Here is a 13,030-nt window from a genome sequence, read left to right as displayed (position 1 = left end):
TGAAGACAAAGCAAAAATATTTTTTCAGAAAATGATTGCAAATTAATTAAAAATTAAAAACTCATCTGTCATTCATATATGTGTTCAGACCTTTAACTGAATGCTTTGTAGAAGTTCTTTTGGTAGCAATTACAGCTTTGAGTCTTCTTAGATAAGTCTCTACAAGCTTTGCACACTGGAATTTGGGCAGTTTATCCCACTCTTTCTGGCAGATCCTCCCAAGCTCTACTAGATTGAATTGGAAGCATCTGCAAACTACCATCATTGAGTCTGTCCACAGGCGTTCTGAGGGGTTTAAGTCTGGGCTTTGGCCAGGTCACTCCAGGACAATCAGAGACTTGTCCCAGTTGTTTTGGCTGTATGTATCGGGTCATTGTGCTGAAAGGTGAACTGTTGCCCCAGTATGCGGTTGTGTGCACTCTGGGACAGGTTTTCTTCAAGGACCTCTCTGTATCTGGCCACATTCTTCCTTCCCTCAATTCTGACCAGTCTCTCTGTCCATGCCTTTAATAAGCACCCCCATAGCATGATGCTGCCACCACCCTGCTTCACTATAGGGATGGTATTAGGCAGATGATGAGCAGTGCCTGGTCTTCACTAGACAAATTGCTTGGTGTTCTGTCCAACTTGTTCAATTTTTGTCTCATTAGATCAAGGAATCGTTCCCCGCATACTCTCATAGTCTTTTAAATGCCATCTGAAAAACTTTAAATTAGCTATTATATGCCTCAAGAATGCTTCCATCTAGCCAAGCTACTTTAAATGCCTGATTGATGGAATGCTACTGAGATGGTTGTCTTTCCGACAGGTTTTTGATCACCTCTCAGACCAAGGTCCTTTTTGCACGGCTACTCAGTTTGGCTGGACGACCATCTCTAGGAAAAGTCCTGGTGATTCCAGTCTTCTTACATTTCACAATTATTGAGATAACAGTGCTCTTAGGAACACTCGGTGCTTCAGAAATGGTTGCCTTGAAGTGTGCCTAATTACAATTTTATCAAAGAAGTCTACAGAGAGTTAATTGGACTTCATGGCTTGGTTTTTGTCCTAACATGCTGTGTGAATTGCGGAACCTTCTATACACTGGTGTGTGCCTTTCAAATTCTAGATACACTATATCTCAAGAATAATTAAAGCAAACAGGAAACACCTGACCACAATTTGCCACAATGTCAGAATACTTACATGAATAACACAGTACATATTTTAATTTTTTAATAAATTTGCAGACCTTTCTGAAAATATGTTTTCATTTGTTATTATGTGTTATAATGTGTAGATTGATAAGCAAAGATGGAAAGTGTATCTATTTAAACTTAAAATCTCCAGTTCAATCCACCATAGCACAGGGTGAGCCATAAAGAAGTACCACCTTTCAAACGTTTATTCTATAAAAACGCTACAAGATAAAATAAATTTCATTGCAACACAAAAAAGGGTATTCAAAATAGATTTTTTTCACTGTGTTTTAAAAATGATGCCATCAAGATGGTGGCCATCATTAACGATACATTCTTCGAGACAATTTCTGAGTGCTCGCATGACTCATTTGGCCATTTCAAAGGAAACAGTGGCAATTTTGTGGCAAATAGGGTCCTTGAGGGCTTCATGGTTTTGAGGTCAGTGTGTGTGTACCTTCGACTTGAGATAGCCCCACAAGAAGAAATCACATGGAGTGAGATCAGGCGAACGTGAAGGCCACCCGACATCGCCGTGCATGGAGATCAGCTTCCCCGGAAACATCTCCCGCAAAACTTGCATGGATCTTCGCGCTGTATGAAATGTTGCTCTGTTCTGTTGAAACCAGGCATCCATCACATCCATTTCTTCCAGTTGGAGCCACAAAAAATTCTCTAGCATTTCAATGTAACGTTCTGAAGTTATGGTAACCATTGCTCCCCCCTCCTCAAAAAAGTAAGGGCCTACAATGCCAAATTCTGCAACGACGCATCAAACTGTAACACACTCACTGTGCAGGGGTCTCTGCTGAAGTTCACGAGTGTTGGCTTCAGCCCAATAGTGAAAGTTTTGCTTATTTACACAACCTTTCAAATGGAAATGTGCCTCGTTGCTGCACATGATGGTGACATCTCGATGAATGGTTTGCAGAATGTTCGTGTACAACTCTCTACGGCTCTCCCAGTCTATCTCAGTGAGTTCTTGCAGTACCATCATTTTGTATGGATGGAAATTAAGGTCCTCATGCAAAATTCTCCTCAAAGACATGTTGGAAATGTCTAAGGCAGAAGCATGTTTGCATGCTGAACGTCTAGGAGACTGCAAAATTGATGCCCTTATAGCTTGGATGTTTTCAGGAGTTCATAAAGTCTGAGAACGGCATGGAGATTTTCTGTTTTCTGCAATGTTGTACCCATCTGTCTACATTTAGCCACTCACTGAAGAATTGTTTTCTGATTTGGGACGTCACCGTTAGGAGGAATACTGAAGTACGTTCAGAAGGTGCATTGCATAGCGATGATGGACTCATTGTTTTTGAAGAATGCTTCAACAGCAAAAGCACAGTGCACACCGGACCAAGGCATGTTGCTGACTGAAAACTACAAGGTACTGTATCACCTATCAAAGGACCCCCACCCCAACCCACTTGGCTGACTCTACCTCGCACAATGAGCTGTGGTGTTTAAATAAAAATGAATCATAATGTTTAGGAATTTAAAAGATTTATATAGTATTTGTAAAAAAAATGAGAAGTGCAATGCAAAAAAAGTTTAGAAGACCATAATTGTTTCTTTCAAATCTTTGATGTTTAAACTCCTAACTTTTTGTTAGTATTTTGGAGAAGAAATTTAACATTTTTCTGTTCCCAAAGTGCTTTCCGCATTTGGCTCTATTTGTAAAATACAAATATACTGTAGCTTTTTATAGTATTTACAATCAGATACTATGAGTACTTTATTCCTACTTTAAGCACATACTTATTCTCTTAATAGAAGGTAATTTTAGTACCTTGAACATCAAATCATTTTTTCATGAATGCTATGTAATAGTCACATAACTAGCCAAAGCAATGTGATGTACGCTTTACCTGTCACATTTCTTAACTTCTGCAAGTTTCTTGCTTCCTGTGAAATTTTACAGTAGAATGTGATCCTGATGAAAATGTATGTGAATTTTTTCAGTGTTATTAAAATTTGCAGTAATAATTTGTGTTTCACAATGAATTTCAAACCGATATTTCCACTTTGCCTTGTAGTTGCTATTCTGTAATCATGTATTTTCCAGATTAGAGTAGCAAAGTATAAATGCTGCATTAAAACATTTATGGTTCTGTAAAAGATTTTTTAATGCTTAATGTATACCTCCTTTTCTAGTCTCGATCACGTCAAGAGGATCCAGAACAGCTTCGATTAAAGCAGAAAGCCAAAGAGGTACAATATTCTTTTTTTACATGTTATTAAAATGAGACAAAATGGAAGTGAAAGGAAGACAAAAATGAATAAAGTGTGTAATTTTTTTAATTTCTTTTAAATAGATGCAGCAGCAAGAGCTGGCACAAATGAGGCAACGAGATGCCAATCTCACAGCGTTAGCGGCAATAGGACCAAGAAAGAAAAGAAAAGTAGATTTGCCGGGACCTGGGACCATAACTGAGGTGAGACTATTAGGGGTGGGAATTGTCAGGGGCCTCAAGAATTAAAAATACTGTTTTTTCAATGTTATATAATATATTAAGAATTGAGATTCAGTTCTGCAATATATTGTAATTGATTCAGTTTTTTTTTTTTATTGAAGTTTAAAGTTGAAATCAAATATCCTTGTAGGTAAAAATGTAAGACTCTTACACCTAATTCTGAAAAGTAAGACTGGGAATATTCAGTTACAGCACATAGTCTGACCTGTATTCTGTGTGAGTTCTTTTCATGTTTGTTGGATAGCTGTCAACAGATAATTGAGATTTTATACTGTATTTAAAATATTGTTTGAATATCCAAATGTGTATTTAAAATTTTCAGGACTGCATGCAAGCATGTTGCCATTGAGTATATGTAAAAAACATTGTAGTGCTTTACATCTGCTTTTACTTTATTTTAATCACATTGGCCTCCTCTATTGCTCGTGTAGCTTTTTTACAGTAGAGCACTTGTGGAGATGAACTTTAGCCATTCAAGATGTGAGCAAAACATTCATAGGAGTTTAAGCTGAGGTTTCTTACATCTTCATTTTTACTTTCTTTAGTAAAAATCAGCCTTTAAGAATTCCCATAAGCTGGAGTTGCAGTCATAATCCTTTGTAGTTTTTCAGAATACATGATTTTAGAACTTGCAAAGTTTTTGTTTCATTTTAAGCTGATTTTTCACTGTACTACTGAAATAAACAAAATTAACTCAAACACAGGAGTAAGTGTGCCTTGGTATTTAATATAGGAAACTCTGCAGCAGTGTTAACATTTGCAGTACACCCTCAGATTGAATGCCTTTTGCTGTTGTGGTCCACCCAGGCTGGCACTGCCACCTGAACCCGACACAGACAAGTGTGGGACACAAGTTCAAGGCACACACGCTGTTTTTCTTTTTACCTTGTGGACAACGCCTTCCCCGTTTCCACAAGCCCAGCACAGTCCAAAGCACCAACACAGCACAATACAATAAGTCTTCCTTCACTCTTTTCCTTCTCCTCCACTCCTCAGGTCAAGCTTCGTCTTCCTCCTCCCGACTCTGGTTCCCCAAGAAGTGGCTGCTGGCTCCTTTTATAAGGCACCCAGAAGTGCTCCAGGTGCTTGATTACTCATTTCCAGCAGCACTTCCGGGTGTGGCAGAAGAACTGCCCATAAGGGCTCAGCAGCTCCTGCTGCAGAATCCCCTGGCGGTGCCTGCGGATCCCAACAGGGCTGCACCAAACTTCAACTCACATGAAGTACCTGCAGGAGTCTGCGGCACCGCTGCAACCCAGGGGGGTTGCCATCTAGCGTCCCGGGGGAGGTAACGCTCTGGCCATGCTTGCTCCCCCGGTCCTCCCAGCATGGAGGACTCCCGGCCACACGCTACACTGCACATAGGCTCATAACATGCATTATCTTTTACACTGCAACAGAGGGCATACCACAAATGTTAGAACTGGTACACAGACATTCATAGCTATACATAGCTCAAACATGGAAGTAAAAAAAGCAATCTTAATATCTGTCCCCAGTGTATACCAAGATGTAAAATATTGCTGTTTTCAACTGCATCACCCCACCCATCCCCTAGAGAATATATATTATTCACCTTTGCAATTTAAAATTTTAAAATCCCAGGGTAGGACATATCAGTTCAATATACAATGCATTCTGTGATCATGAAATTGATTTCCATAAAGTACTGTACAAACAGGTTTAAAAAACACTGAAGCTAAAAACTTAATATGTATCACTTTGTGCTAACTCCAGATATCATTATAGCATTTTGTTTTATAAAGTAATGACTAATACTTTTATTTTTAAACACTCTATCCATCGTTTTGTTTGTTGTCATGTTTTGCTCCCAGTTAGATTCCTTCTAGAATAATCAGTCAGTCAGTCAGTCTTTATTATTTTCAAAACTATTAACAGTGCAATGTGCTTTTCAAATAAAACAAGATTACAATACATCACCAGAATAAAGATCATGAGTAGAATAAACTGAAAAACCCTCTACTGGTAAATTTTCTGTGAAGGTTGACACAAGTATCTTTGTGATGTAGATCATTAAATAAAACACTGTACATTTTAATTGGTAAGAATTATTTTTAAAAAATCATTGTTCTTTAGATGAATAGGGTAGTAAATCAAGTTTCCTCCAGCTTATCACAAATGTAGGCTTTACTCCACTGACTTCTTGTGTGGAGTAGCCGTGACTGTTTGCTTTGGTAGTTTGGCATCCCCTTAAATGGCTGGTTCATGCCAGTGCTGAAAATTACAGTCTTGTTTCAAATAACATTGTACCGGTACTAGAAAAGGCACATTCAGTAAAAGAATCAATGGACAGAAATAAAAATGAAGGAAACAATGTCAATATTTTGAATTGCATATATTCATATGCATGGACAAACATGCCAGAAAAAGCAAACTCAAAAGAGAGAAAGTTTCAAGCAAAAAAATTTAAAAGTATGATGTGTTAACAGTAGAAACAGAAAAGAAAAATGCTGAGAGGGTAGCAAGTTATTGTACATTAAGTATAACCTTGTTAACAGAAGAAGTGAAAAAAATTATATCTAGTATCAATGTATGCAGAAGCATCAGTATGAAACACATATAGTAAGTGGCAACTGCTAAAGCAAAAGAAAACATTTGGAGCATGAAAAGATTTAGACTGCGAGATAACATAAGGTTTGAAATTGCTTAAGGTACAAAAGTGATTGGAGTTGACAAACACGTAAATGGAACAATATCAAATTTATATGAAAGTGGAAATATAAGTAGTTAAGTGGAAGCTTGCAGATTTCTAATGGAGATTGTTTGTAGTAGAGCCTTGTTAAACCAGTCGTTCTTTTATTGAGATAAGGCCTCACATTGACAAAATAGTATTTGTGCATACAGAATGTCTGAAAGAAAAATGTGAATACATTTATTAGTATATAGAGGCTTGATGTGTAAAGTTAATATGCAGAAAAGTTAATATACAGTGGATACCTACTGACCTAGATAAAACATCCTTCCAAATTTCAGCATTTTAAGTAAACGGGAAATAGTGTTTTCATTGATGAATAAGTCAGTAAGTCAGTCAACTTTGGTCAAATCTCCATAATGTTGTAAAATTCAAGATGGGGAAAGGTACGGAAAGTTAAGAATTACAAAACACAATGATAATTTACATAGGAAGGGTTGTACAGTGTCGCAGTAAATTACGTCTTTTGCCGTCACAGTTTTAACAGTATAGGCTTGAACATCGTATGCCCAAAATTTAACAGCTCATGTTCTATCTCCTTACTTTTTGCAGATGTTCTAATTCTTTTAACAGTTCAACTTTTGTTGTTAATGTTAAAAAATACACTTGCAGTCTAACCAAAAAAAAATCATCAAGAAATAATTATTTTTAACAAAAGTTCATGTGCCATCATTATTGACACCCCTAGAAATTCCATCCAGTCATCCATCCATCATCCAACCAGCTATATCCCAACACAGGGTCATGGGGGTCTGCTGGAGCCAATCCCAGCCAACACAGGGCACAAGGCAGGAAACAAACCCTGGGCAGGGCGCCAGCCCACCACAGGGCACACACGCATACCCACCCACACACCAAGCACACACCAGGGACAATTTAGAATCGTCAATGCACCTAACCTGCATGTCTTTGGACTGTGGGAGGAAACCAGAGTACCCGGAGGAAACCCACGCAGACATGGGGAGAACATGTAAACTCCAAGCAAGGAGAACAAGGGAAGCGAACCCGTGTCTCCTAACTGCGAGGCAGCAGCGCTACCCACTGTGCCGCCCAACCCCTAGAAATTCTTATGAGCAAATTGTAACAGAAGCATTTTTTCCATTTATATCTAATTTTAAATTGATCGTATTCTGTAGAAACTTTCAGTCCGTAAACCATGACTTCCTGTTTCACTCGGGTATAAAAATATGGTGGTACAGAGGCCAAATACCCTTTGAGAATCAGAATCAGATTTATTGTTCAAGTATGAACGCATACAAGGAATTTGACTCCGGTTTTGGTGACTCTCCAGTTATAAGTTACATAATCAACATACACAAATCAGTTTATCACACACTAGAGAGTGTAAAAAAAGACAGAGAATGTAAATATATATACCATATATATATATATATATATATATATATATATAAACTAACCATTTGTGAGCTTGATGGCCTATGGGGAAAAAGCTGTTTTTATATGTTTGTTTTGGCGTGTATTAATCTGTAACGCCTGGCTGATGGAAGAAGTTGATTTTCCTAGCCCATTTCATGACTCTGGAATAACACAGGTCCAATAAGTTGGGGAGACTGGCACCAATGATATTTTCTACAGACCTGATTATTCAACATCGCCTCTTTTTGTCATGTTTAGTCACTGATCCGAACCACACTTGTACAGATGAGCTGAGAACGGACTCAAATGACTGCTGTGTAAAACTGAATCAGCAGTTCCTGTGGCAGTTTGAACTTCCTCAGCTCTCGTAGAAAGTACATTTGCTGTCGTGCGTTTTTTATGATGGATCCTACATTGGTCTCCCAATTCAAGTCAGAGGAGATTATACATCCCAAAAACATGAAGGTTTCCACAACTTTCACAGCAGTATTAATATTAAGTATGGAGAGAGAGGATAATATTGTGAGACCTCTCCTAAAATCCACTGTCATCTCCACAGTTTTGAGAGTGTTTAGCTCCAGATTGTTAGGACTACACAAAAGGGCCAGCTGCTCAACCTCCCCGTCTGTATGCTGACTCGTCACCATTCCCAATGACCCCAATGATTATTTATCCATCAACAAAGGTAAGATAAAAGAAATACAATTAAAATGAGAGAAAAGTGTATTGACCTTAATATGTCAGGGAATGGCTAAAACAAAATTGCTACTTGCCTGAAAATTCCCATTTATACAGTTAAAGCAATAATTAAAAAGTTCAAATCTAACTGGAACTGTTACCAACTTACCTGGAAGAGGACACAACTTTATTTGCCTCCATGCACAGAGAGCAGGATGGTAAGAGAGGTAAAAAAAATACACAAAGATCACTGTTGGAAAAATACAGAAATACATAGCATCTTGCAGCCACCAAGTCTCTTAAATTACCATCAGATGCCATCTTCATGCTAACAGATTATTTGGAAGCATGCCATAAAAGGCCTTCCCAGTTATTTAACCACAAACATACGAGGGTTGTCTGGGTTCCGCGCGGAATCACTCGAAATAAGTAGCCAAGGATTTTTTTTTCTATTTTTCTCATGTACTTCGATCCTTTTTAAACTTTTTCCAAGTATTCACCGCCAACATCAATGCACTTTTGGGCTCTTCTGACCCACGCCGCAAAACACTCGCGAAAGGCTGTCTTTGGGAGGTTGTCCGGCTGTTCTTTGACAGCTGCAATCAGTTCCTCTCGAGTTTTCGAAGTGGCCTCGCAGGGGTTCTTTCACCTTCGGGAAGAGCCAAAAGTCACATGGTGCAAGATCGATTGGCCATTGTTGAACTTGTCAAGGAAAAACTTGCACCATTCCACGCGAGCTTGCTTTTGTTCCACAGTCAGCAGCCTTGGAACCCATCGGGCACATTTCTTTGTAAAGCCAAGATCTCGTCGAATGATGGTGTCGACAGCATACCGGGTCATCCCAAGTTCCAGGGCAATTTTCCTGATGGTCACACGACCATCTTCTTCCAGGAACTCCTTCACACAATTAGCATTTCTGCCATCAGTCGAACTTTGCGGTTTCGGTTCATGTTCTTCATCATCAAAGTTGAAGTGGCCTGTGCTGAAGCGCTGGAACCACTTAAAAACCATCGTCTTCTTTGGAGCATTCTTCTTGAAGATGCGAGAAAGTTTTTGGCAGCACTCTTTAGCTGTTAAACCATCAGACAAGTCATAAAAAATAATCACTCAAAAGTCACGCACGCACGGAGTCGGGAGCTTTGCCGCTAGCGCCGGCTGTGCACTCTCAGTTCGTTTGCTTCTCCTGTTCATTCTGAAGGAAGAGAGAGAGCAAAACATGTGAACAAAAACGTGCAACCACTTGAATAATCCCTCTACACAGCAGAACAGGTTTCGACAGGCTGACACTCGACAAACGATAAAATTCCGCGCGGAACCCAGACAACCCTCGTAAGTGCCTGGAGTTTGCTAAACACTACTGGAATTTTGACTGGATGGAGCTGTGTTCTATGGTCAGATGGAAAGAAAATTGGGCGTTTGGTTTTCAAACCCTCTAGGTGGACTTGGTATGAAAAGAATAGTGGGTATACCCAAAAAGAACCACTGTCAAGTATAGTGGGCATTATTACTCTGATATTGTGGGTCTGTTTTTCCTCCAAAATAATAATTCATTTTGACTCCATGAAATATCAAAAGATTTTAAATTTAAATCTGGCTTCCTCTGCCAAGAAACTAAAACTGGGTCATTGTTGGGCGTTCCAGCTGGACAGTGATCTAAAACAGATGTTCAACTCAATACAAAAATGGATAAAGGAGCTCAAAATCAATCTTATGCCATGGACGTCTCAGTCCCTGCATCTAAACCCCATTGAACACCTGTGGCTGAGATGAAGAGGAGAGTGCGCTAGAGAGGACCTAGGACACCTTTGATGATCTGGAGAGATTCTGTAGTGAAGAAGTCTCTTGGGGACATTATTCTCATTTTTATATGGCACTTTTCTTATCCTGTTGATCCCATTTTTTATTTCTTTAAAAATGATAAAAACCTTTTTACCAAAGAAAAAGGACACAGGTTCCGATTATAAGATGTTATAGAAGACTCAGTTCTTTTTATTGACAAATGGAGGTTGTACAAAACACCAAATGCACAAGTGCCAATAATTGTGGAAGGTGTGGTTTTGTTAAAAATTATTTCTTCATATGGAATTATTTTCTCAGAATAAATGTACTTCAGTTAAAGTTTGAATTTCTGTCATTTTTTTCAGAGTGAGAGTAAGAATATTCACCAAAATGTGATTTCTTTATAAAGTTTTTAGCTCATCTTTACCAGATTTGTCAATAATTGTAAAGGGGACTATATATATATGTGTATATATATAATGGTAAGATGTTTTGAAAGCTGTCAGAGAAGAGTGATCAAATCGAAAACAAGGGCAAATGCAAAAAGATAACTGCTGAGGGGGAACATTGGGACCGCAGGATTTATTACATAGAATTACTTGATCACTTAAATAGAAGTGTCTTCATAAAAGTAAGAGTACGGTTGGATTATGAACAAATATAGAGCAACCTTAAATGCCACAGTATTGGGAAAAAGATAACATCTAAATAAAATGAATACTGTGTTGAATGTTGAATTTGTCTTGATTTTCTGGGCCTCCTGCTCTGATTTTGACCTCTGAACAGTCAGTACCAACAAAGCAATTCATGTTTGCACTTTGTATATTTAAGGGTGTGTATCATAAAATATGTAGGTAAGTAAAATGATTCATTGGTCATCAGTGTTGAATGTCAATATGACACGTACCACTGAGCTAATCTAGTATGCTTTACAAATGTACATTTTGTTTGTGTCATATTATTTTTCATCTCTGGTTTCTTTTTCCCCCAGGGCTCAGGATCAAGTGGATCTCTTTCAGGCAGCTCTGCGGTCAACACGACCAGACAGTTCACAAGACAAAGGATCACAAGGGTCAACCTCAGGGACCTCCTCTTCTGTTTAGAGAATGAGCCCCAGATGAGACATTCACACCTTCTTTACCGAGCATTCCTTAAATAGCACTGCAGCAAAGGCAGCAAAGACTGGTTGCATTGTGGGAAGGATAAAACGGACTCCTTTTTATACATTTTATTGAGAGGGCTTTTGTATCTTCTAGATGGACAATTGTGTAAGAAGAACACTGAAAAATTCTAACTTTTCACAGTTTTATATTTCTGTTTATAAAAATGTTCAGTAAGAAAGTTTCTATCAAATATTATTGTAATTATTATTATTGTTTGTATTATTTTATTATTACAGCCTATGGATTATTTGACTGGACAAAACTTGTTATTCATCATTTAACTGAGTTGCCTTCTTGCCAAAATAAAGCCATATATATCCATACCTGACATAGAAAGGCTGAGCAATTAATGTTTGGTTGCTTTTTTATACGTATTTATTTTTCTCTAATTCTGTCTAGCTAATCAGTAGCTTCTATGATTTAGGTACCTCCAATTATTTTTATATGTTCATGTCTGGGATTAATTTAAATTTTTGTCAGAAAAATAATATTATTTATCTTTCAGTTTGTTCGTTCTTTATCTGTTTGATTTTTATAATAAAAGAAATTTAAAAGAAAATATATCATTTGTGTTCTAGCTTTTAACATCCTTGTTGCATGGTGATTATAAAGGCCGCCTAAGCCTATAAACATACGTTCGTTATTTGAATGTTTAAATAAATCTTATGAAAGCATAATACTTATTTGAAACATTTCTTTTCAAACAAAACTGTAAAGACTTAATAACGTTTTGCATAAATATATTTTAATTGCACTGTTTTTTTTTTTGTTTTTTTTTTTTAAGCAGTTTTACTTTTTTCCTAATAAGAAAGATGGTGTCAGTAAAGGATGTTTTTAAATATAGACAAATTGTTTAAAAACTTTTCTGGAAAAAAAAGAGACAGTAATTGTAAATAACTGTGGCACATAACTGTAATATAGACCATAATTATTTTGCTAAGAAAATGTAAAAAAAGAAAAAATATTCTCAAGGCAAGCGAACTTTAATGAGAACAAAGTCTAGAATTAATTCCTGTCTTTGTACCTATTTTTTTATTAGATATACTAATGGGTTCTTTATATTTTTTGCAAGTATTGTATTAAATTGTCTAAGAGTTGTACTTTTATGAATGTAAATACTTTATTTTTTCCAGTTCTGTTGTGCATACTTTTCTTAGTTCTTTGCAGAACAAAGCAAAAAATGAGGAATTAAATTAATGTGTAAACAGAATGCTAATCAGTATTTGTACCGAAACCAGAAACCTGTTACACCTTTGACCTCTTTCTACAGAAAAATGAAAACATACCAAGCTTATGTATCCCCTTTTCTTGTAAATTTTGCACAGTCATATGTTTATATGTAAATAGTTTACTTAAAAACAAAGTTTTTAATTGCTATTGTTTTATATAGGATTGAAAGAGAACTAAACTCCTTCATTAAAAAAAAGAAATTTATCTCTTCCTTAGTGTCCTGTGTTCCCTTCTCATTCCAGCAAACCCATTTGGCTGTGCTGTATTTCCAGTAACACCAGACAGGCCAGCAGTCTGCTCACGGATGTGTTAACAGTCACAAGTGAAACCTTTAAAGAAGCGCTACGCACACATTGGATTCATCCCCCGTACAGTGCCCTCCACAACATCTGGGACAAAGGCACACTTTACCTCTCTGCCGCGTAGTTTACAAATCAA

The 13,030-nt window shown here is 37.4% G+C and overlaps 1 protein-coding gene across 1 annotated transcript in view; it reads left to right on the top strand.

Moving 5' to 3' along the window:
- Positions 1–12,803, top strand: part of taf4a (TAF4A RNA polymerase II, TATA box binding protein (TBP)-associated factor) — a 106,469-nt gene extending 93,666 nt beyond the window's left edge. The window contains exons 14-16 of the mRNA XM_028811791.2: positions 3,333–3,389; positions 3,494–3,613; positions 11,191–12,803. Of these exons, the coding sequence (XP_028667624.2) occupies positions 3,333–3,389; positions 3,494–3,613; positions 11,191–11,358 (345 nt within the window). The 3' untranslated portion in view covers positions 11,359–12,803. The remainder of the gene's footprint in view (positions 1–3,332; positions 3,390–3,493; positions 3,614–11,190) is intronic.
- Positions 12,804–13,030: the final 227 nt, after the last annotated feature.

The sequence above is a fragment of the Erpetoichthys calabaricus genome, chromosome 10, assembly GCF_900747795.2.
Source record: "Erpetoichthys calabaricus chromosome 10, fErpCal1.3, whole genome shotgun sequence".
Lineage (NCBI taxonomy): Eukaryota > Metazoa > Chordata > Cladistia > Polypteriformes > Polypteridae > Erpetoichthys > Erpetoichthys calabaricus.
This window is presented reverse-complemented; position numbering and strand designations above follow the sequence as displayed.